Below are 25,381 nucleotides of genomic sequence, written 5' to 3'. Positions count from 1 at the left end.
GTGCTGCATTTTTTACTAATTAGTGATTACTGAGTATTAATTACAAGATAAAGTTAATACTGTTCAATACTTTTTGTTCTTGATGTTGCTTTGCCTGCTGCATTGGATTTATGGATTTATATTGGATTTATGGATTATAACGGATTTAACTATATATTGCTAGTAGGAATTTAGAAATTGTGTGTTTTATATATATACTAATGACACTGAGCAACGGCAATTGATTTGAAAGCCTTCTTAATTAAGATTTTTCAGTTTTGGAATTACCACGCAGATGGGTCCTGCAACAGAAGACAGTACCTCCTGGTTTTCTGCCTAGTAGGATATTAAAAAGCTATTCCAGATCAACTGACACTCTATGTATGTATGCTGTGCTACCCTTACCTCATGTACAGCACCATAACAACATTATTATCATGTGATGAAAGGAAATCACAGTTGCTCCTTGAATTTCAAAGTAGGACTGGTAACAAACACATACATGATCTATTTTTTAACTCCCTGCACACTCCAAAGTGAGTTTGGAAAAAATAAAAATACCCACGAAAATCTTACATTAAAATCCAATACCAAGAAATGGCATAGTCTTCAAAAATTTTCATTCCAACTGATCTTGCATCCAGGACATTATTGATGCCGCTGAGAAAAGACAAACCAAAGACAAGGTTCCTTTAGGTAGAAAAGCAGAATTTATCTGAACAACAAATAGGCTTAGTGAAACAATTTGAAATATCTTTGCTAGTGATAAGAGTATATTACTGTCCTCCAGCTCCAGTTCTGTAACCAAACCAACATCAATCAGTTATGCTAAAGAAAAAAAATCTGTGTAAAAACGTCTATACAGCTCCTTTATTAAAGCTTTATTTAAAAAGCTTTATGAGTACTATCACCAGATATAATTGCTTATTACGTTACAAGAAAAGTGTATACTAATATGATCTGCAATGTACCAAGAGCCAAACAGTTGTGATTCTAGAACTGCTAATAGCAGAGAAGCAGAAAACAGCTCAGTGAAGCAAAAGGTTGACTTTATGGAACTGTTTTCCTATCCAGCAAAGTGCTTGTTCATATTAAAGTTTTCCTAAGAAGAAATGAAGGATCTTCTTATCAAAGAACAGACAATGTAGTTGTAGATGGGAACCTAATAAGGTGCAGGTGTTATCAGTGTTGGTAAGGTGCTAGAATGTGGTAGCCTTGGGTCAAGAGGTAAGAAAAGGTACCCTTGTGCTCCAGACAGGCTGAGGACTGACAGCAGCTGGAAAAGAGAGGCTATTGCAGCAGTTTTCTCTCATCCTGGTTGATGCCCAGGATTGGAGATGCTTGCTGTCCATCTTCAAGGTAGGTGTTGTCAAGCATCAGAGCCCAGTACATTGCTTTTTGACCTTTAGACATGTACTAAAAACAGGAACACTCCGATGAGGTGAGATGCCCAAAATACTAAGACAGTCCATGTTAGGGGAAAGGCCATCATAGGAAGGAATAGCTGAGGCCATTACTGTCTGGCCTGAGTCCTGCAGCACAAGTATTTAATTTTGAACCTCCTTTAGCTTTCTTTAATACTAATTTTTGCTAGAAAAAACAACAAGAATGATTTAAAAACTGACAGTCATTCTGAGACAGTTGGACTAAAACCTTTTGCTCCTTGCTCATTTCTGCATACCACAGTCATAGTTTTCCTTACTGGAACTTTGCAAGTGCCCAGGCACAGATAGAACATTTACTAGCAAGCCTTGCCTGTGTACCCTCAGCCATTTGCTACAACAGATTCTGATTCTTTTTTCAATTCCTAAATTATTTCACAGTCTCAGAATCCAACAAATGAGCACTTAAGAAGGGTAAAACCTACTTTGCAGCTTCCCTGAGATCAGTTACATTTCTTGTTTTCCCTCTTCCATCTTTGAATGTAGTCTGATTTGCCACAGTTAGCACACCATTCTTCGTGGAGAAGTCTGGGAAGCATCTCTTAAGAACTATTCAAAATATCAAAACAAAGCATGCGTATTACATTTCATGTCAAGCTCCACTTCTATGACTTGTCTTTTGTAACATATTTAAATAATTTCAGATTCACAGTCAAATGTTTTTCAACTGATTATCTAACAATATGTTGACTTTGACAAATCTTGAAAGAGCCATTATATTCAAGACTATGAATTTTATGCTCTGGGGCTCAGGCATGGTGGGATCATAGCTTTCAACTGGAGATTCTAGGTGCTACCGAATAACAACAGTAGTATCTGTAGCAGTTTAAGAATTTGTAATAAATGCAGAACTTACTCTCTGTCAGTATCTGGGCAGCTTACAAAAACTGCAGCTTCTCAAATATGTCATTTCATGGTAATAATCAAACCAGCCCCCAGGGACAGACTCAACATGACTGGTCACGAATGGTATTAGCACCCAAAACAATACATAACAGCAAGTGTCAGTTCCTCATATGCCAGATGAGTTCCAGTACCAGCCACTATCACTAGATATTCTTGGAGAGGAAGCAATGGAAAAAAGACAGAAACTGTTGGTTAGACAGAGGGAGGAGGAGATTATAAAAGAGAGAGAAAAGGAGAGATGTTTACATACTTATTTATGTTGCCCTGCTCTTTGCTGCAAAAAGTCCTGGTTTTCATTCCAAAGGGAAGAGCAGATCAGTCCTCCTATATGGCTGTACTTTATATAACAATTCTGTGCTTTTCTTATCAGGTTCCAATAAATACTGATGCCAGGGTTCAATATTCAGTCTAAAATATCTACCCCACCAATTACTCTGAGGAAATAATTAAGTAACATGTCTCTTTTCCTCCCTCTGTAATCTTTGCCCCTTGTTGTAGTCTAAAAGAAGATAATAGCTTCTTTGCAAATTATTTTCTGTCTTTTGGGTGAGTACATCAGTTTTCATACAAATTCTTAATTTTTTTTTTAAATTTAATCCATTTTCTCTTTTTGATAACCTGTCCCTGCTTTACATGATGTCTATTTTAAACAATGGAAAAATAAACAGCAATTTCTTATTTGCATGAGCTTCTGGGCCAGTGACAGATACTCTTGGTATTACACTTCTGCAGCTGAGATGAGCTCTGAAACCTGTGGTTATCAACTCAGAAATACCTGCTGACCCTAATGACAAAAACATTTTTTGGCCCTTTAATTCCTCTGTATGCCCTGCATAGCCAGCACTGCAACTGAAAAGCAAGCTGCATTGTAACTGGGCTCAAGTATCATCTGAACGTCCAACAGCTGGCCATATGATCCTTCCTACATTTTCTTGATGCCAGTGGGGTTGCTTGCTCACATGGCTTGGAAGGCAAAATCTGAGCTGTAAAGCTTTTATTATCAATGATGATTCAAGAGCAAGAAAGAGCTCAACTTGACCCGATCACATGCTGAATGTTCATGGATGGCAGTTAGAAAAAATAATAATAAATCTTTATACTTTCAAATTGTTTAAAATTGAATGGATGTCACTGCCAGATAACAGAAAGCTCCTAGTGACCTTGCCACAAAACACTTTTCAGACTGGAGTTGTGCTTTAATGTGAACGCTTATAATCTGCTAAGATGTGTGTAAGAAGTAGAACCACTCACAAGGCCTGCTTGGAATGATCATCGAAGGACAATCTTCATCACGTAGGACTTGAGCAACAGACTAAAAAGGGGAAAAATAGGAATGCTGAATACATCGCAGAATAACTACGTGGTTTTTGTTTCTCACCCAGTCTGAGAAAATGCCCCAAACTGGGCTTTGTAGCCTCCTCCCCAAACTTGACTGGTGGAGCTGCAAGATACATTCATGACATAAGTGAGAATCCAAACTGTCATTGTGATTTGGAAAAAGACTATTCTTCTTTCCTTTTCTAGTGACAAAAAAGAAAAGACCTCTTCACTTTGGATCAGCATCTAAGCCAGAAGTGACTGGGCAATTGTTCCTTGCCTCCCCTCTGCCTTTTCTCTTAAAGAAGAGTAAGAATTTAACACAATTAATATAGCTGAATTGCAAGGTGTTTTAAAGATGGGAGAAATAATGCAGTACATTTGAGTGCAAAATCAGTTACATGAAGGATAGATTAATTTTCCTAGCTAAATTACTAAGTAGCTATAGATGACTCAGGAGCCTTAAGAACTGGTTTGAGATGCTCTGTGCTACTGCTGTGGAGTACATAAGTACTAAAGGATACTGCTTGCCTTAGTAGGCCAGTACTGCAACTGCATGGGTAGCTGCACATATTCTTTTAAGCAAATAGTAATCATTTAAATAGTGGGAGATTTGGTGTGCATACAAGACCCTTACCCCTGATTAAATCACTGTCAAACCATATACATGGGACAACTACTTACATGGTGAAATCAGAATAATTCAAAACTTTGATGTAGCTCAGTAAAATCATGCATATTACATATTGCTTAAAGAAAAAATGTATTCCATCACCTACTGATACATACACACCTTGCGAGGATTGTTAAAACCAGGTTTGCAGAATTGCCTGAAGTAATTCCACTGATCTGGTTTATATCTGTAGGAAGCCTGAACATCAATGTAGGTTGCAAACCTGTCTGGGCACTTTGAGACACAAAGCTGCAAGAAAAGAAAAAAACATGAGTAAAGATACACTGGGGGTAGAGAAAGGTAAGGAAAATCAGTGCAATTAAAAAGCAAGAAAAAGGCCACCTATAAAAGTGCACTGTTTTATGGAATTGCCTTCAGTAATATTTACTGCAGTATTTAGACGGGGGCATATGTTTTCCTCTTGATTCCCTAGATAACTACTTCTAAAATTCTTTGATAGAATACACTTTCAAAGTCTCTCATATCTGGCATATCAAGCCTCTCTCTGTATCTTCTTAGGTTCTACACATTCTGGTAAAAAAACAGAGCTTTCAGTCTGTTGAAAAAAAAATATTTTTTTTTTGAACACCAGGAAAAAAATCTGTCAGGTCCTCCTCTACTTCCATCAGCAGCAGTGTATATGAGCAAGGTGGTGCAGTAGCTACTTTCACAGGATACACATAATTTCTTTCTATTACATTTATAAGGAGAACTTTATTAAAAAAAACATCTCACACAGCTAAAATTGTTCCACCCTTCTACACAGTCTCTTCAGTCAAATATACCTCCACAGATTTCGTTCAAGTCAAGTTAGGTGTAAATCACTCAAATGTGACTTTTTCCTATTAACTAATGATGAATCTCCCCTAGTTACAAAGCAAGAGGGGTGCACACGCCAGGAATGAAATTCACACCACTGAAGGTACAGCCATTATAAACCGGATTTATATGAGAAATCAAGTGAGGTCTGGGGTTTGATGAATGCATCCACTCAGAAGTTATGATTTAGATTTATGTAATGGAGAAGCAGCCACCCCAATACACAGACTCTGAAGGCTTTGCTGGTCACTGGAATCATGCAAGTGTGCAGCCGTTCTGACTCCTCAGTGTTCCTAAATACTGTGAGGTAGTTTGAAGTCCATCTTTTTAGCAAGTTTCAGCCTTTTCTAGAAGGTCGTTCTCTGTTTCCAAAGCTGCGCTATCCAAACACCTTTTGCAAAGCTCTGCTATCCAAGTACCAGAGAGACATCATGCACGAAACTGTATTTCACCTCAAGGGCATTCCGCCATGTATGATTCACCTACAGGAATTTTGGGAAAAGATCTTGCACTAATCCTTAGAACAGGGCAGATGCTGCAGGAGGGTCTTTCTAGGTTAAGTACTACAGTCCTATGGACTACCCACAGGCCAAGGAGCAAAGAAGAGTTTTGTCCTTGCTGGAACAACAGGTGACTAACAAGTATACACTTTACTGTAACCTCAGTTTCCCATCTATGAAACAGGCAATTAAATGTGCTGTCTATGGATCCAGTGAACTGTAATAACAGTTTGAAAATCCACAGTCTTACTCAAGAACTGAAGCTCTTCCCATGACAGTTCTTGGGTTTTTTTCCTCCTGCTATTTGATATGAATGGGACAGGAATGAAAGATCCTGTCTGCAGTTCAAAAGGGGAATTATCAAACAAACATTTCTTCAGCATTTCACAAAAGACCAGAGAATTAACCATCTGCAGTAGCAAACAGCATTGAAAAACATTCTCATTTTTGGAGATGTTTTATGTTTGAAAATAAACAAAATAACTACTCTGCTACCCCAAACTCTCCTTCAACAAGTATTTCACCTTACTTGATTCATGACCACTGCCAACTTGACCACAGCACCAGTCAAATCCCACACAATGACCTCAGTATTTCTGAACAGGCTGAATTGTTCCAGTAACAGAGTCTAAAGACTGCAGGGTAACAGTGTCGGTGTCTGCATGTGGACAGATGGGGATTCCTGAAGCAAATCTGCTGCTGATAGAGAAAGTTTCCATTCTGACAGCAACTGGTCAGTGTTAAGAGGGTCTTGCTCTTCCTTGCTGGAGATTTCCATCTCTTCAGCTGTGTCAAATAGTCCATACGGTCACACTAACTGATAGGCCAGAAACATCTATCAATGATGGGAAACATTTTAAAATGATAGTCAAATAAATAGACAATTAACATTTGTAATCAGTAAATTGGTTACCATATAACAACCCTCATCCAAATTAATACTGGACTCCACTTAATGTTGTCAAGATGGCTGAGACCATACTCTGTCACCTGCAGTTCAATTACACAGTACAATTACTTTGGCAGCAAAGTTGGATCAGAGCAGTACTGCACCTAATTTCTCTGACCTACCCTATGCCATAAGTTCTTGCCTCATAAGGTGAACTGACATAACTGGTTGTGCAATTGTTCAACAAACCAGGTCAGTAAAATGGCCTCATATAAAAAGATCAGGAAGATAATTTTAACCCACACAAGTTCAGTGGCTGGGTTTATTTCACAGCTTCACGAGAAGTTGCAGCACAGCTAAGGGAGTACAAGTTGTAGCATAAGGCAAGAACAGGCTTTTGAGATCTCCACTTTTGAAAGTGCCATAGACTCCAACCACACCCAGATACTCCTGTCACAGGGGATATACACATTTTCTAGTTTGGAAAACCCTAAATATCAATCAAAATTTTTTGCTGCATGCACTGATTACTACTGGATAGTTGCCTGTGATGAATTCATAAGTAACAAATTGCTGCATTCAACTAAACAGACCTTTTTTTGTCAACTCTTATACAAAATACACCATCTTGTGCATTTCTATTTTTTCTGACCATGACAGGCTACTGAGACTGTGCTGCACGTCATCTATGAAACAATCATACTATATTTTGAAGGATATGAACAGCAATTTTTAAATCCAGACAAATGTATGTCTAGTTCTTAAGCACCATGACTAAGAGGCAGGGAAAATATTTTACCTCTGTATTTCACTCACCTGTGTTGTAGGGCACTGTAGGTTTATTAACACTATGGGGCTGGCACATTTCAGAATGTTAAAGTAAAACAAAATGGTCTTGTTCCTATGGAAGTGGATATAAGATAATTAATGTTATAAATATGGTTGCTTATACATCCTACCATTCAAAAAGTTATAGCATACATCAATATTTAAATTCTATTATTGTGAATGGTCATATGGTAAACACAAGCCAAAAAAACAAATCCCAAGCAGACCCTGAATGTTCTGTGCCAAGACATCACTGAAACTAGAAGTATTTGTTCTAAAGAATGCTATTTTGATAAGTTTTTTCTACAGCAAGGTTTTAATCTGAAACAACCCTACGCACTGTTACAGGTATCTGTAGTCCTGCCTCTAAGAACTGAGGTCTGTAAAATGCCCCTGCAAAAACACTGTGGTCCCTTTGCTTACACTGAACATATTGTGCATGTACTGCATGCAAAATTACTATCAGCAAATGCTACGCTGTAAAAGCTGCCTATTTTTTGTTGATCAGAAGGTGGCACCAAAATCAGTCAAAAGCTTTTTATGGTTGGAAACCGAAAGCAGATGGTCAGGAAACAGAATGATAACAGCATCTCCTAATAATGCTGATAAACCTCCTTTGATATAAATAAGGGACAGTCTGAGGGGTTTGCACCCCAGAATCCACACACTTGACAGCTTCTGGAACTTGGGACCTTGAGGCAGCTGTTACCTCAGTTTGGATTTGTTGAAAACTGATTACCTCAAGATCTCTGGGTTTAAACACCTGGGTTTTGAAGACAGCAAAATATGCTGTTAAACTTTGCTATGTCAGAAAATTATCAGATAGCTCTAGTGAAGATGGCATGGCAGTAATCCTGCCCTTTTTACACAAGACTTCAAAGTCAGCTAGCCATGCCAGAACTATACAGTGTCCCTATAAGAAATAATGGTGCATACACCCCCCTACGGCCTATGGTGTGCAAGAGAACACAGTAAGCAGTGCTTGAGCCACCACTGACCCCCACTGTGGCAATGCAGCACAGAGGGAGCTCTGCCTTGGGAGCAGGGTGGAAGTATTAACAAAGAAGTGTGCTTGGGCTAACAAGGCTGCCCCTCTTCAATCTGCTAACCTGGCACAAGTCCTGCTCCCACATCTGTCCATTGTATCCCCCAGACCAGAACATATCTTCTGATCTTCCACCAGCATGTGGCTCCCACCAATTGCTGAATATGGCTATGCCTTCAAAGCCATTATATAGCACATTCAAGCTCCCTTTAAAACTGGAATTAGCTCAACTGCCTGACATTTTACAAGGTTAAATTGTTTTCACTGAGGTATGTTCTACTATGCACTGTTTAACAAAACATGCATCCTGGCAAAAACAATTCACTATCATTAGTTGTTATTTCTTTAAATCAATAGAATAAAACTTTGGACTGAAATGTCGTCGTTCTTCAATAGTTTCTTGACAGTATTTATCATCTGTGAGCTGCTCAAAGCCATTAATGAATTTTTTCTTTCTTATGTCTTAGCCCACTTGCTGACATTGACAGCAGAAAAGAAAGTTTAAAAATACACGTAACACAAGAAAACAGCCACTGAGAACTAGGTCTGTATTCTTTATAATGAAATTGTGTTGTATTCTGTGATTCACTGTGCTCTGTAGAAGGCAAAACAAGCTTAGAGATTACATGGAGATTAATGGATGGATTACAGGGAGACACAAAGAGGCCTAAGAGAGACTCGCATGACAACACAAGGTAGAATTAATTTGACTGCATGGAATTCACTGGAGTTTGAATGGGTTTTTGCATGAGCTGTGAGTGTTGGCATGGTTTTTAGCTTCTTTTTTCTACTCCTCAGTGAGATTGCTGGGAATGTTTGTTCTAAGCACAAGATTCTAAGCACAAGAGACTATGATTACTTTCCAAGGAAAAAGTCTCAGACTAAGCCCTTAGGGACTTTGGAAAACCATAGTCCTGGGTTAGCCTTTCATACTGCTTACTTTCAGGGCATGTGAAAAATTCGACAATGGTATCAATGAAGGCCTGAAGAGCACATCCCACACCTCCACTTTTAGGGACTAGACAGACTTGTTCTGAGGGGCCTCCTGGCCTACTGCCATAAACACTGTTGCTTTTCCAGTAGGTTGAATTATGTGTCTTTTGGCTTATGTTTTCATAAGAAACTCCTCAATGTAGCAAGTAAGTGCCAAAATGCAGTCTCAGTAGCTGTATTATTCTCCAGCAATCCTATATATGGAGGGACATTTGTGGATACAAACTGGAAATCACATTGTCAGAAATAACTAAAGGGAAGACTTGAGTAACAAAGAGAAAGAGGGAATGGGAGTGGATGATAAGAATCAGAGAGAAGCATCTGGCTACACGCCACACAGTGCATGGATGCTGTGTGTCTGAGAGTCCCAAACGCATTTGCCCACTGCTTCCTACAGACCAGAGAGGGGATGAGGACAAATTGGGAGTGAGGAGAGGGGAAGCAGAGAAGGGGTGCAGTGAGGGGAACACACACAACACTACAACTTTTTCCCCGGGTTTTTCCTCTTCAGAAAGTTGGACTCTCCAACAATTGCTGTGAAGAATCTTAGTCGGAGAGTGGAACAGGTCTTCTTACACTATCTAGTCTGTTTCCTCTGTAAAAAATAACTTGAGAGCTTATAAAGTCCTAGCTCTACTTCTGTTCGACTCCCTATCTCCTGTTCCTCCCCTTCTGAACTGCCCTTTGGACAGTGGTTTCCTCAGTTTTTTCCTGGGAAAATAAATGGGAAAAAAAGAAGCAGCAAAGAGCTGTTATCAAACACTAGCTTCTGTTTTGCTTCCTGCATAGCATCCAGCTTCTTGACAGTGACAAGGGCATAAATTACGCATAATACTTACTTTTTAAAAGGGAGAAGGTGAGGAAAAAAGCAAACTATTCTTTAAATTGTTTCATAAAACACTTAGATTTTCAGAGAAAACATTGATGTGACATCTTTCTTTTGTGAGCAGCTCTTTTCATGTAGAAGTACTCTCTTGATATCAGCTAATTAATTTAACTCTCACAATTCAAAATTAAAAAAGACTGGGAAACAGACACAAGTAAATAAAGCCATTTGGCTGATATGCCCAAGGAAGCTATGATTACAGCTGCCTGTCCCCCAGACCACTCAGTCCCCTCTCTACTAGCACTGGATAAGCACCAGAAAAAAACCAAGAGCTTTTCCTCATGATCTTTTCTGTTATCTGATGTATGTTGAGAAAAACTAAGAACCAGGCTACAATGCTTTAGGACTACTCTTATCCCAAGGTGGACAGAATTACTCAACAGGTTATTAACTATCCAAATGTTGGCAGTTAGAAGCTGTGCCAGATAGTCACTTTCTATGCAATTAGTGATGCAATCTTTAAGTTATATCGATACTTTACCAAAAATATTCTCTGAATGATGAAAACAACTGCATTATAGTGATAATTTGGGTCTAGATTTGCACTGAGCAACTCATCTATTTCTGAACTTTATTTGGAATAAATACAGTAAGAGTCTCTCTGTCTCCAACTTCCCACAAGAAGATAGCACACAGATGTATATGTTCTGTTCCCGTAGCAGACAGAGATTTGAAACCTCCCTCATAGTGCATGAATAATAAAGGTATGTGAATGGATTTAGTACTCACTCATTGAGGGTATCTTTCTGACCACAGAACTGCCCATAGCTGTCAGTTGGATAAATCACTTTCCTGGGGTCACCGTGCACCCAAGCTGCAAATATACACATCTCTTTGAACATATTAGTCAAGTGTATACAGTTAACAGTTCAAACTGACTAGCATGAAAATGTATCACCTCCAGTGTGCCATTTTAATCTTTGTCAATCACCACTGAAGAGTATTATTTGTAGATTTCCTAATGAAAATCTAAAATATAAAACAAACTAAACTGAACTAACATACGGATGAAATCAGCAAGAAAGCAAACCAGTTCACTTTTTACCTTCAGGGCACATACATCCGGGTTGTATCCAAAATGTGAGGTAATGGACTTAAACAATAATGGTTATTAAAAGAGGAAAGAAGAGGGCCTAACTATGTAGACAAATTTGAGCAATCACAGGTAACAACAATGGCATTGAAATTAATAGGACTACCTGGGTGTGTGACAAAAGCACATAGGGTGTGACTGAATCTAATGGACTCCATTTGCACTAAGAAAGGAAACAAACTCTCACTTTGTAAATGAAAACATTTCCTGACCTCTCACTTAGCAATTGTCCCATTTCTCCTTTATTAAGTATGCACCTGGCAACTTATTTATTATATGCTAGAATGAACCATAGTACTGAATGGGAAGAGAGGTTGATACTGAACTTTTAAATGTCTTTTCTCCACTTCAAAGCAGGATTTCTTCTCCAAGCCATTTTCACCTGCACCATTATTTCCCTTTGAGGATCAAGTACACACCAGTTATCACCATTAGTATCATTATTTCTAAGCTGTAGCGTGCAGACCTGACTAAGCTTCCTTCATGACTTGCCAATCACTAGCTTAGGAACTGTTCTAGCTACTAACTCCTTATTCAACCCTAAATAATGGAAAATTCATTTATTTTTAAATAGCATCTGAAAGTAAGATATAATGCCAAAATATAATTCCATATCACTACCCTGAGCTGACACCATAAAATCAGGTTGCTAGAGAACTGTTAGAAAAGACCATTGATCTTCTCCCAAACATTTTCTTGTGCTTGTATTATGTGGAGAAGATTACAGGTATTACAGATATTTTAGTCCCAGCCTTCCCCTTCTTGCACCACATACTGAATGTCAGGAGCCCACTTAGCATACACTTTAGGCTTTGATCTATGCAAACGACCTTGAACTCGCTTCTCTGTAATTACCCCATTTTGTCTCAACTTTGTGACATTACATTTAATCATTTGTGAAACTGTCATCTTCCTCAAGGTCACTTTGGTAAGAATAACAGCATTTAACAATAATGATATGTGCAGTAGAGACAGAACCTATATAAGATGTCAGAGCAGCAGATTGCAAATTTATTGAAATGTTCGGGACAGATGCACAACATATCTTCAATGACTTGCAAACAGTTACAGAGAATCTGTAATGCTACCTTCCACCTGGAATGATTTTAGGCTACCAAAGTGAATTTGCTAGCTCTTTTTAACCTATGTTAGTTTTCCTCTGTTTTGGAGTTTGTAAATTAACCTGGTGCTTGGTATCAAACACTTTCTGAACATTCAGATTAACCGCATTTCAGCTTAACTGTGGTGTTCTGATGCTCAGAGAAAGCTAAAGTGCTTCACCACTGTTAAATCCCATTTACTTTTTCATTTGTTAGCCCCCACTTACTTATTTCAGTAGCATTACTTAATAGGAACATTTAGGAGGCATCAACTCTCTCTTAGGAATTCCTATAGTCAGTTGATAACTCATATCTGTACATGACATTAAAAAGCAGACAGCTGTCTGGTGATTGCAATGAGTCTGTAAGTTATGCCATGTACACTTTCTGCCATCATGACTGACAAGAGGCAGTTTTTCTTTCTACTTTAATATGACCTTGCTTTTCATACTGGTAAAAGCCTGGTCCCAAATGGATCAAGCTGCTATATAGACATGAAAGAACTTTCAGGCCTTACTTGTATGATGTTAGGTGACTCTAATAAATTGAAGTTTTCCCAATGCCCAAATTAGTTTTTTTAAATTAGCTTGGCACATTATTAAAGGGACTCATTTTTTGCATTTGGCTGTATTTTTTCTTTAACACCAGCAAAACAGGAAGCAATAGAGATAAGCCCCACCATGCCAGATTCAAAGTACTGACAAGAATTTTGTAACAAGACTTATATCTGCTTCATATAGATAATCTGGAAGCAGTTGCTACTGCCAACAATATCCCTTTCCTAAGTAGCATATTAAACCTGGAATTATTTTTCACTCCTCAGACAAACTTGGGAGAAAGGAGATAAACACTGCAACATAATGTTGGTTGAGTTTTTTTGCTATCTCAGTCTTAAGGCTCTTTCCATAAGAAGGGCCCATGCAACCCAGGCTTACTTCCTTCAGCCTGTTTAGGTGGACTAACACAGCCAACAGGGATAAAACTCAGCTCATCAAATGGTCAGTCCAGTGTATTCTCCTTACATTCTTTTTAGTTCTAATACAAAGTCTGCTGAAATATTTCAAAAGGCTCCCTTGGTTTCACTCACTGGGTTTGTATCAATCCTTGGTCTCAAATTTAATCACTCAACTTTTGCAGTGTGTTTCTCAATTGCCTGTAGAAATTAGAAGAGTACAAGCAATGGAACACACTGCTCACTTCTGAATAGAATTTCTGTTCAGACTGTACCTGCTTTGCCATTATCAAGTTGTCTAAAACTACTCCTGCTTGGCAGTAGTTGTTCTGTGGACTTAAGGCTTCAGTCATGCTTTTAATAAAACAGTATTAAAAAGAATCTGCTTTTAAAAAGTAGATTTAGCACACTTTGTGAAATTCCATCACTGGGATCAGCTGCTGGGTGGATAGAGGAAGACGCCTCTCAGATAAATTCCAAAGTGAAACAGAAAGTAATTGGGTCTGATTCACAACATATACATTTAGCATTTAATTAACTCTGCAGCAGAAAGAGAAGGGAAATGACCAACAGAAGAGAAAATACACAGCTTCTTTCATTGCCTGTGCCAGGGCTAACCATCAAGATTAATAAACTTAATCCTTCGTCACCTTCTTTGCAAACTTAAGAGCGATGACAGTGGAAGAATCCATGTGATAAAGACACAATTTTTCTGGCCTAGCCAGTGAAGAATAAGTACCTAGTTCAACAGTTCTCACTGAGTGAAGCAGGTTATTGTGACAACTACCCTGACAGAGTAGTACCATGTTTTGCATGTTGTGCTGCACTACTGGTGACTCACTATCAAGCACTAAATGAAAAGGAATCCAGTCACGTCAAATTTTTATTCCAGCATGCTCTGATGCTCATAAGGCTGCAGTCTGAGTGCTGGCACAAACATCTGGGCTAAAAAAGAAAATTAAAGAAGAGCTGAACCATATTACACAGTTGACTCAGCCCTCAAAGCATCAATGTGACATCCTATGACACTGGTATAGCATTTTCGGGAGGCCTGCAGTTATGTCAGTCCTTTTACTGATGTGGAGCCGACACACATGGACAATATCAAAAATAGCTAATGTTTGTCACTAAATGTCTATCAGATGCACTCCTTTTTTTCTGTGCTTTATGGGCCATGTCAGTGGTTGTAAAGGCTGGAAAGCTCCCTGTCAAGGAGAAAATGTGATTAGAACAATGGCATCCTGTGATACTTAAAAATGAACTGCAATTCTGTTTATACTATCTGTCTCATCCCCTCTACTGTGTATTTTTGAAAGGGCAGTCTTTCATATCATTATTTTGCTTCCCTTAAGGGTATATTTTTTATGTTTTAACGTGTGAAGAAACTGACCCGCTAAATTGTTCTTATGGCTTTTTAACACAAGCAATTTACTACTGTATTGAAACAGGTTATAGAACACATGATACAGAATTTGTAAATCCATGTTGATAACGCTGGTATGGTATAAGCATCCCTTGGAGGAATACAACAAGAGTTATTACTTTGAATTAACCTGTCCTTTGAAATATGAGGGTCTTTTCTAAGATAACTTATTTGTTGCCTTTTATGTGCACTTTTCTGAATTAAAATAATCTTAAATTAAGAAGCTAAACATTTGCAAAGTATTGCCTGGGTAAACCCAGTGTCTCTGAAATAAACATGAAGAGTTAAGTCAGTTTGATAGGAAGGAAAACTACCCACAATGTTAAATTAGCACTATTGCTTCATCTGTAAAGTTAAAATAATAAGAAAGTAAATCACAGAATAACTATTTCTATTCAGTACAGTCATTCAACAGCATCCATCCATGAAGCAGAACTAAGAAAGGCTAGTATCAAAAATAATTTGGTTTCATCTTTCAAGAAGAACTGATTACCTTTTATTCAGACTACATTTCAGCTCCCCCGAAACATAAAAACATTCTACCCTACGGTTACACAGACACACATATAGATGAAACCTATGTGAGCTCTACATACAATACTAAGGGCAAAATTTCACTCAGATTTTCAGTCATAACAGTTGTGTCATGAACCTGCATTTATTGCTTACTTCTCAAGCCAAATTAAACAGGGATCCTGAGCGGTATTCACACATATTCAAGAAATTGCAGAAATCAACTTTTTTTTTCCTTTAATAAGCCATAAGGCATAATTCATGACCAAGGGTTGATTTATAGTCTATTTTCTTTTAATGCAAACTTCTTTGGCTCTCATGTATTTTGTCAGGGCTGGCCCCTGGAACTGTACCAAAGCTGATCTCATCTTTTACTTAGAATTAAATTAGAGTAAAAAGAATAGCTGAAGCACAGTACAAGGAAAGATGAAAAGCAGGGACCACGTGGATCTGGATTTGGAGCTGAACTAAATGTTTCTAGACTGAAAATTCAAATCTTCTCTGTAAGAAAGGTAGAAAAAGTCACCAGCTACAAATTCAGTATCTAGTTCCAGGAATAGGTTCTAGTTCTAACCAGTATTTCATAAGGTTTGCAAGAGAGGGCTGTTCAGATGCCTCGTGTGCAGTTGGAAACCTCTGCATGTGCAGAGCAGGGAATATGACTAATTTACTCTCCCACATCACAGTAACTACCTTGTCTGAGATTACAGACATGAAGAAGTGAGGAACTGGCTAGTCCTCTTCTGGTGCTATCTACTTCTGCAACATCTAGCTTATGGGGTTCTTCGGCAACTGCACACACAAAGTTGACATAAAGTTCTAGACAAAAAATGGAGATTTATATAGTGCTGGAAAGACAACCAAGACCGGGCAGCACAAGAATACTGTACAGCTATAAACAGCCAGTGCTTTCCATTCCCTTTGTCCAAGTAGTAGCACTTCAGAATACTGTCTGCACAAGGGCAGGTCACCAGTCACCAGAGCATTTGTATGCTCAAGAAAATAACAAACATTCCTCTGATCTGAGTCCAGCTTCTTCATTTCTGGCTTTGAATTTGAGCAGTGACAGAAGGAAGAGACCAGAAGATCAGTGAAGAATCAGTCAGTCAGGTAGGAAAAGGAGGACAGGAGCACAGACATTGCAGAGATGTCCTTCAGACAAGGCATACTCCCAGCACCAAGTCCAGCAGCTACTGTTGCTTCTTAGGACTAATAATTTACCTCCTTTTCTTGAGTCTATTCCAGCGCAGGTTTAGTAAGCGGAGATACATATTGCATGTATATTCTGGTAAGTCCCTCTCCAATCTCCTATAACCGGGAGTCACATGAGTTTTTCTGCTCCAAATACTTTCAGAAGTCAAATGAACATTAGTGTCAATTTGGAGTTAAGCAAAGTGGGAACAATTCAATTAGGCCATGAGGGCAAGAAGATGCTTCATTCCCTAGCAAAGGAAAGGGTCCACAGAATCCAAACAGTAGCCAGAACTGTGATGAGAGAGTACATGCATGATTTTGCATACACAGAATCCAGTAGCAGCTACAAAACAAAGAGATCCTGGGTTTGTCTCCACACAGATACCACTGATGTTAACTTAAGCATCAGAATCACAGACACTGACCTGTGAAAAAACTGTCAAAGGACTGCATTTCAAGTCTGTCTGAAGCTGACTGTACAATAATGCCATGCAGTACAGTTAGGGACTCCTTCCTGGATCCAAACCCAAAGAGAACCCTATAGCTGCTGCAATCTCTAGAAGTATGGCATACAATCAAGTACAGCTTGAACAGCTTCTGAATTCACTTTTTGGTCTGCCCACTTTTTTTACATTCATAGATGTCAAGTTATCATTCATTTTTGGGAAACAGAGGCTCAAAGAAATTAGACAAGAAAAAAACCAAAAAGTTTTGAAAAGAAATAATTTCTTCCACCTGCAAGCATCATCAGCCATCTGCTCCCGTGGTGTTCGCTTCCTAGTGTGGGCTTTGCACTTCCTTGCAAAGGTCCTCCATGCCTCTCTAACTTGCTGGTATATACCATTTGCTTCCTCACTTCTCTGTCTTACTGAAGACATAAAGGTTCATGACTTGGCAGTAAGTGCAGGTGAATAAGGGAAAGAAAAAATACGCACACAGAATTCCCAGTGCTTCAGAGAAAACAGACTTTCCAGAACATGTTCAGTGCTCAGCTACTACAGGCAGGGTGAGAAGAGACAGCTGAGCACTGTGGCTTGGAGTATGTTATGCTACCATACAATTTATGGGAGGATACATGTATTCTCTCAGACAGTTACTGGAATCACCTAGGTTAAAACAGTCTTGCTTACAGCCATCTTTTCATGCTACAGACAGCAGCTTTTCACAGAATGGTTGGGGTTGGAAGGGACTTCTGGAGATCATCTTGTTCAAAACCCCTGCTCAGGTAGGGTCACCTAGAACAGGTTGCCCAGGACCACATCCAGCCAGCTTTTGAATATCCCCAAGGATGGAGATTGCACAACCTTTTCTCTCTAGAGAACAGAAAATGGTATTACAGAATTATGAAGAAAACTAACGGCTTTTATTCTATGTAAGGCAGGGCCAAAACAATCTTTTACAAGCAAACTGAAAGAGCTCAGGTGGACATGCAGATACACATTAAGTACACTTTTACAGGATCGTTTGTCCTTTCACACACAGGCATTCATACAAATCTCTCACACAAACAAAATAAAATGGCTAATCTTAATGAATATCCTGATGTGCAAACAACTCTGGATCCCACAATAAATGAAGTAATTTCTCTTGCTTCTCCTTATTGCTCACATAGGTTCTTTCAGTAATATTTTACAGAACAAAATGCCTCTTAAAACCAAAGTGTTTATTTCTAACTTTTGCTGTCAAATTAATGACAAATGAAAGTCAATTTTCCCCCTACAGTTACTTTATGATAGCAAAATTATCAAACCATGTCATTTTTACTTGAACACACTTAATTTTGAATTTTTCATCAGTAAACACATGGTTTTGAACTTCTCCGTAATTACAATAGACACTGAATGTTAATTCATTTTTTTGCTTCTAGGACAGGCACTGCTTATTGCTTGGAAAGCTTTACATAGATATAAGCAAAAAGGACATCTCAGTTAAAAATTCTAACATTCACAAAGTTGCTTCCCCTGTGTATAAGGAAGCACTACTATACCTGCATTTACTTACCCACAATTCCTAATGCAATGTAACCCAGAATGACTACTATGAAGATCACACAGCAAATAATGTCTGTACAGTGCCTAGGGACAGAAAGAAACACTTTTTAAAAATAAGGTGTCTAAGTGTTATAGGGTATTTTAACATCTGAATAAGATGTCTGCATCTGCACTTAGTATAAGTCTTACTCACAAAATCACGTTTGAGGTGTAAGGCCTTGCTTTCACAGCAAGACCAGCAAATAAACGTGTATGCCTTTTGCATTGTAGACAGCAATAAAAACATATTGAGGAACAGGTTTAAATATTCTTAAAACAAATAATACCTTACAACACTGAATCCATGAGATCACTTACGGTATAAGCTACTACAGGACATCTGCCTCAGCATGTCCGTAAAGCTGGTATCAAATATTGTAAACAATGTGATGAAAGAAAGATTCAGCACAACTTACCTGTATTATAAATAGCTTATGAAAGAAAAAATAACAGTGTGAACTGAAAAAAAGCCTATACGCCACTACCCCTGATCTCTGCACAAAATTCTGACTCAGCTGCTTGACCTAATTTAATGCAACCAAAATATGCTCTAGAGAGAGGACAAAAAAAACCCCCACATATTATGGACAGCCGTACCTTCTTTTACAGACAAGCAATCGAAGAACAGCACTCTCCAGTCTGAAAACTGAGCCAGTGAGTAAACTGTGAATATTCAGTTGAATTACTGTCTTCTACTTATTGATCTGCATATTAAGTTCATGCAGGCAGAGGAGTGGAGATGTGGATGGCTAGACTGATTTTTCTCCAGTACCTGACCTTGATCAGAGCAGGAGTGTAATTAACCTGAAGTACGACATGCCCAAGTGAGCAGAAGGTCAGTGCACACTTGGGGAGACCATCAACTCCAAGAGCTCCAGCTGAGGTGAGCAGTCCTCTCCTTCACAAATCAACTTCACAAGCCCTTGTTTCTGAAGGTCCGTGGAAGCAAAATAGTTACCCTCTCACAGGCTTTTGCAAGTCTCACTGGTTAAGAAACAGTTGCAGCTAATCGTCTTGCCAGGATTTAATTAACATAGGAGTGAGTTACTCGTAAAAGGGTGTGCTGCCTAGAGCCTCCTTATCTGAAGGATTTCAGTCGCTGTTGTTATTTATAATGTCCTGCTTATCTGACACAGTTTTGGTGAAGAACAGGTTGTATAACCTAAAGGTGTATGAACTATAACTGCCCCATTTGGGCAGGCTCATGTCCACAGAGACTGTCGGTGCTGGTGCTGCTCTGGGCTGTCCCACAGCTGTAGTAACAAACTGCTGCTGTTCTGACCTGATCCAAATCCTGTTCCGCTTTTCTGTGGCAGATGAGTGAGCAATAATAACTCTAGGAAAGCTAAAGCGTGCTTCAAGTTAAAGTAAAGGACTACCTTCATAAAACGAACGATGTTCATCTCTGCTTGCAAGTCCATGCAGGGAGCCAAGTGGATGCAAGCTGCATCTCGCCAGTAAAAGAAATCTTAGAATCCCAGCTCCCACTGATATACAGTCATTTTTAGCATCTACCATTCCTTCCATTTTCCAATCTATGTTTCCTCTTACAGAGACCTTTATTCTTTAGCATAAAGGAGATAAAGATGGCAGATCTTTTAAACAGTTGGAGGACTTGAAAAATGTTTCCACGTGTGAAAAGGAATGAAAAATCCTCTGCACTTCTCTAGAGACACAGTTTTAACATCTCACTGAAAAAAAATTTCAGTGAGGCCAAGGTGGTACAGGATTCAAGGTCAATATGACAGTAATCTAAGAAAGGACAACTGCTTAAAGTAGAAGCGATGCTAAAACAGTGCTGCTCATTTTCCCAGTGTCTGTTCAGAAGCAGTTCTGACACTGCTCAAGCTTGGCTCTCACCCCATCAGAGCCGTTTTTAAGAGGTACAATATTTAATTCAAGATGTCTCAGGAGAAATATGGCACCATAAATTCTTTAATTACAACTCCTATAGTCCCAAAAACCTCTTCCAGTCCAATTCTCACAGGTCTTGTCTTATGATACCTAAATGCAATTAAAGGTTACACCCATTTGTGCTAAAGCTTCCTTTGCAGAGCCACCATGAACAAGTACCCATAAACAGTTTACTAGAATGCAGGATTTTCTGTGCTTTGTAATACACAAACTTCTGTACAGCACCTAGTAAAACTCACTGTTGCCAAGTATTGCTGTTATATAAATATTTAAAAAATATATAAGTAGTACATAAATACTCTTTTGGGTGGCTTCAGAAAATTTTGAAACAGTTCATACAGACTAATTGTTCTTCCTACAAAATAATTGCTTATCTTACTAGATACTACGGGCGAAACCCTGGGTCCATTTAACGTCATTGTTAGCTCAAGTAGCTCACTTTCAGTGAGATCATAATATTACCTCATAAATACAAGGCTCCACAGGAGAGGAAAAAAAAAAAGTAAAACATCTTAAATGAATGAATTAAAATAACTCTATAAAGATACAAAGTTATACTGTGAAGATTCTGTGAGTTTCCAAAGTCGCAGGAACTGCAACGATGGGAATTGCCTCTTCCTAAACAGGAGATATTGGAAGCCTTTGCTTATTAATGAAATCCAATCAGAAATTATCCAGCCACACTTTGACTGAAAACAGATTTGATACGAATTTTTTCAAACTAAGAAGGCGATCTGTTATGGCAAATCTGCTTTTTCAGTTTGTTTCAGGCTAATGCGGTAGAGCAAAATCACCCAGGAGACTGAACTGTTAAACTGAACCCTAAGGAAGATGGATTAATGGAAATAGGATTATGAGAATAGGAACTGAGAAGACTGCTTATCATACAGGCTCTATAATCTTTCTTACAGATAGTGCTATCATACTTTTATATAATAATTATGTGTAAACATTCAAAGATAAATGAGAAAAAGCACTTTACAATTCTTATGGTATAGATGACAAAAACATTAAAAATGCTTTTGCTAATAGCCAGCATTGGAAATTTTGATGGGTTTTGGTACTTTTTAGATAACTAAGTTCCATAATCTGAACCAAAACACAGTGAGTCTATGTATTTGAACACAGGAGTTTCCATAGAGATAAATTGCTGATAAAACCATTAGATTTATCACTTTCAGGTGACGCAATAAAAGACCTTAATTTGGTTAAGTGCACAGTTCAGGCTCCCACATCACATTTTACTGCTTACTGCTGTCATTTAGTTAGTTTATGGAGCCTGATTTGCTTTCCACTGTCTCTCAGAAACATACTGGCTTCTTGGCTTATCTTGCTGTGTTACACGTGGCAGTGCATGCAAACAATACTTTGTGCATGTGTAATGGCATCCTAACAAATAAATGAATGCAAAGATAAAATCATCTGCACACAGTATTAGTGCATAAAAGCCATTTATTCACTGACAGTTCATGCACTTTATCTTTAATGACTGACTAGAACCTCTCTCTGTTTGGCAGTTTCATGCCCAATCTGTCACAAATGCAATTTCACTCAAGATGCTGCACTAGCAAGAAACTACGACATTTATTAGTTAAACAGCGCTAGCAGTATATTAGCACCCACAAATAGTCTTGAGCCCAGCACTGTGCAACCAGAGAGCAAAACGACACTCAAGATGTTCACAGTGTGAGTTTCAGTTTACCACTTTCAACTCTGCTGACACATTAAGGTGACCACTGATGTTCTCACCCCTGAGTTCCTCCTCCCTGCTTGACTAACAGCTTGTGTTTTGAAACTTCCCTAAATCATGTTGTGTCAAGGTGATGTTATACTACGCCATATAATGCCATGAATACCTCTGAAGACCCCTCTCTTCACTGAGGCTGAACTGAGAAGCAAGATCTGCTGTACAAATGGGTATTTCTATCAGCACAGTGACATTGAGGGCATCATCCTGCACAGCTGAATAAATGTGCACGGCACCCATAAACTAAATGTTTGCAGAGAAATTTCCTTTCAAAATCCCCCATGAATTGCCACTTCTACTGTGGAGGCTAAAACCGCACAGAAAAAGATATTTAGAGAAGTTTTCACCACAAGCTGTTTTCCATCACCTTAAATTCTGCATTTTCTTAATGAGTATGACTGATCTGCAGTGACCTGCATGGATTTTCTAAGTTGATATGTCTTAGTTACAGGCACCATGCTTAAAGAAGTATTGTTTAGTTTTGGAAAACTCAAAATTTCGATATCTGCAAATGAGCAACACCTGTAGACACTGTATGCCCCAAACCAGAAACATGAAACAAGAACTCAAATTAAAATGTAGGCCTCCCCACTCATATTAGTGAGTGCATGGCACATTATGTTGATATAGACAACAACATGTAATAAAACATATATGGACCAATAAAATACCAGTAGCAAGAAAAATAATTTTATATTCTACCAACACTTATCTATGGTAGGCTCTTAGTGTAGCCTAAGTAACATCTTTAGCAGGCTATTTAGTTTAAAAAGCACAAGGGAGACTTTAAATGTCAAAATTGTTTATTATTTCAATATTGACCACAGTAACAAGTGATGTGCCATGTAGGTATCTATGAGTGACACCTTATGTTTGAGAGAAGGTGAAATTTGTATTTCTAGTTAAGGTCAGGAATTTTTCTTAGTTTTTTTCAAACTCTTAAAGAAGATAGCTAAACAGTCATAGAAATTTACTGATACTCAATTTGTGTGAGAACCCAAAACTTCATTTTCTAATCACAAAGGAAAAGGTGATCTTTGTCTTAACAAGAACACTGAATTTCTAGAAAGATGTTGAACAATTAAAGATAGTCCAGGAGGTGTCAGGAGTTTTTAAAACGTAACAAGAAAAAAAATTTACAATGTGTCTAACCAGCAAGAGGAATATGAGAAACCCCCAAGAAACTACATAGAGGAGGGAGGAAAATAACAAGGGGCAAGGGAAAGAGTTAGGACAAATTCCATGAAATTGGTGATAAGTCAGATGTGTGATTTACCAATTTGATTTTGCCAAAGCAGTTTAGAAAAATATGCTGATAGTATTGACTGTATAAATTCCCTTACTGGAATTTAGAGAAAATCTAAATGGAGAAACACAGTTCATTTTATACCCAAAGTAGTATAATTGCATTAAGAAAAAGGAGAAGCTTGTTTTCCCACCTGTATGATGGTACCTGACTGATTTATCCACAAACATATTTAAGGTATCTTATGATGACGTTGGTGGAAGAAATGCTGTTTTATTCTTAAAGAAGTGTAACACATTCTATCTAAATTCCTTATGAATCCTTAACTTCACAAGCCTTCTCCACAACCTTCCCCCCTTCATCCCACATTGGCATGAAGTACTGAGACCATTCAACAGAGCCGCCCTCTCATGTGACAAATTTCAATGCCAATGGGAGAGAGAGAGAGACAGACAGACAGCTTCAGGGTTGTGACACTAGACAAGTGTTCATACATTTGGAAACTGAGAGCTGCCCAACTTACTCAGTTCTTCGGAGTGAACCTCTGGGGGCAGGGAAAGATGGCTTGGAGGAAATTTCTGCCTTTGAGGAATCAGAGACAGTTTACTCTCAAAATATGATGTGCTAGATTGTGTCTCATACAAATTCTGTTAAAGTGATCATCAGATCTGGTGTGGGGAAGGTATACATCTCCAGCTCAGACTGACAGGGAACACCAGGAGTTTCTATTTTCCTCTAGAAAGTTGTCTACCAAAACTCCTGCTACATCATTTTGAGCTGAGAAATTGCAGAGCTACTGCTTCAACCTGTAAGGTTACTCACTCGGTGGATACAACATATAAAACCTTACAAGTATTTTCCAGTAGTAATGCACATAGATGAACACTTAATAACATCCCTAAACTACCACTTAAATTCATTCCTATACACAGTGCATACAAAGTCTCACTGGCAGTATCATAAAGATACTTCACAAATTAGGATCAACTACCTAAACAAACATTTTCATTTATTTCTAAAATTATTAGCTTTCAGAAAGGAAAAGAAGAAATACATCTTGCATAGATGAGAACAGTGTGTGTGTGTGTTCAAGTGAGAGTACCACAAGGCTGCGGTGTTCTTCTCTGTCATAAATTTTCTGCTGAGAAAGATAAAACTGATAAATAACTTGTGGTTCTCTAATTTATTCTTCTCACTAAGGATAGTAAATGCTAGTTTAGAACTTATTCTCTATATTACACTTACATCTGGGAAAACACTGATGAATTGCCCATGATTTCTTAGATGCTTTCTGAGCAATTTCACCTACTTGTAAACTACTGAACCTTATAAGTGGTAACAGACATGCTTTCATCTGCAGCACTGGCTATTAACTGAAGTCAAGCCAGATTGTTCTGGCAGCAGGCTTTGTAACAAAGAAGTATGTTTCAGAACTACTTTTAGGTTTGATACAATCCACTTTTTCAACACATATTTCCACTGTATGCTAACGTTTCTATGGAGAACAGAAGTAGACAGTCTCGAACGGCGCAGAATGAGAATGGAAAAAACTGAAAGGACTGCAGTATGTAGTCATACCAATAAAAGACATCCTCTTGATATCACAATTTTGGATTTTCATGAGATGGCTGGCTCGGAGTCAATCAACCCAGCCATTGCATTTTAATTTTTTTTTAATAAAAAGATGTTTGCATGAAATATACCAAACTCCACACAACCCTCTTGAGAATGATGGTACTATCAAAGCACTGTACACATTGCCTTGTTGAACACTCCTTTTACCCACCATTGTTCAACACTTCAACCACTGGCAACAGCTCTGTTCTATTAAAAAAAAGTCCTATGAAGACAGGCTGAGAGAGTTCGGCCTGGAGAAGAGAAGGCTCTGGGGA

General features: G+C 38.4%; 1 protein-coding gene across 1 annotated transcript in view; it reads right to left on the bottom strand.

Annotated features, from left to right (window-relative positions):
* Positions 1-25,381, bottom strand: part of SLC44A5 (solute carrier family 44, member 5) — a 53,250-nt gene that overhangs the window by 19,505 nt on the left and 8,364 nt on the right. The window contains exons 3-9 of the mRNA XM_010561492.1: positions 18,554-18,627; positions 11,007-11,091; positions 7,342-7,426; positions 4,438-4,566; positions 3,579-3,639; positions 1,847-1,970; positions 556-639 (exon numbers count right to left, since the gene is read on the bottom strand). Coding sequence (XP_010559794.1) covers positions 556-639; positions 1,847-1,970; positions 3,579-3,639; positions 4,438-4,566; positions 7,342-7,426; positions 11,007-11,091; positions 18,554-18,627 — 642 coding nt within the window. The remainder of the gene's footprint in view (positions 1-555; positions 640-1,846; positions 1,971-3,578; positions 3,640-4,437; positions 4,567-7,341; positions 7,427-11,006; positions 11,092-18,553; positions 18,628-25,381) is intronic.

This window comes from Haliaeetus leucocephalus, unplaced genomic scaffold (genome assembly GCF_000737465.1).
Source record: "Haliaeetus leucocephalus isolate CR32 unplaced genomic scaffold, Haliaeetus_leucocephalus-4.0 Scaffold147, whole genome shotgun sequence".
Classification (NCBI taxonomy): domain Eukaryota; kingdom Metazoa; phylum Chordata; class Aves; order Accipitriformes; family Accipitridae; genus Haliaeetus; species Haliaeetus leucocephalus.
Note: the sequence above shows the minus strand (reverse complement) of the source record. Positions and strands in the feature narration are given on the sequence as shown.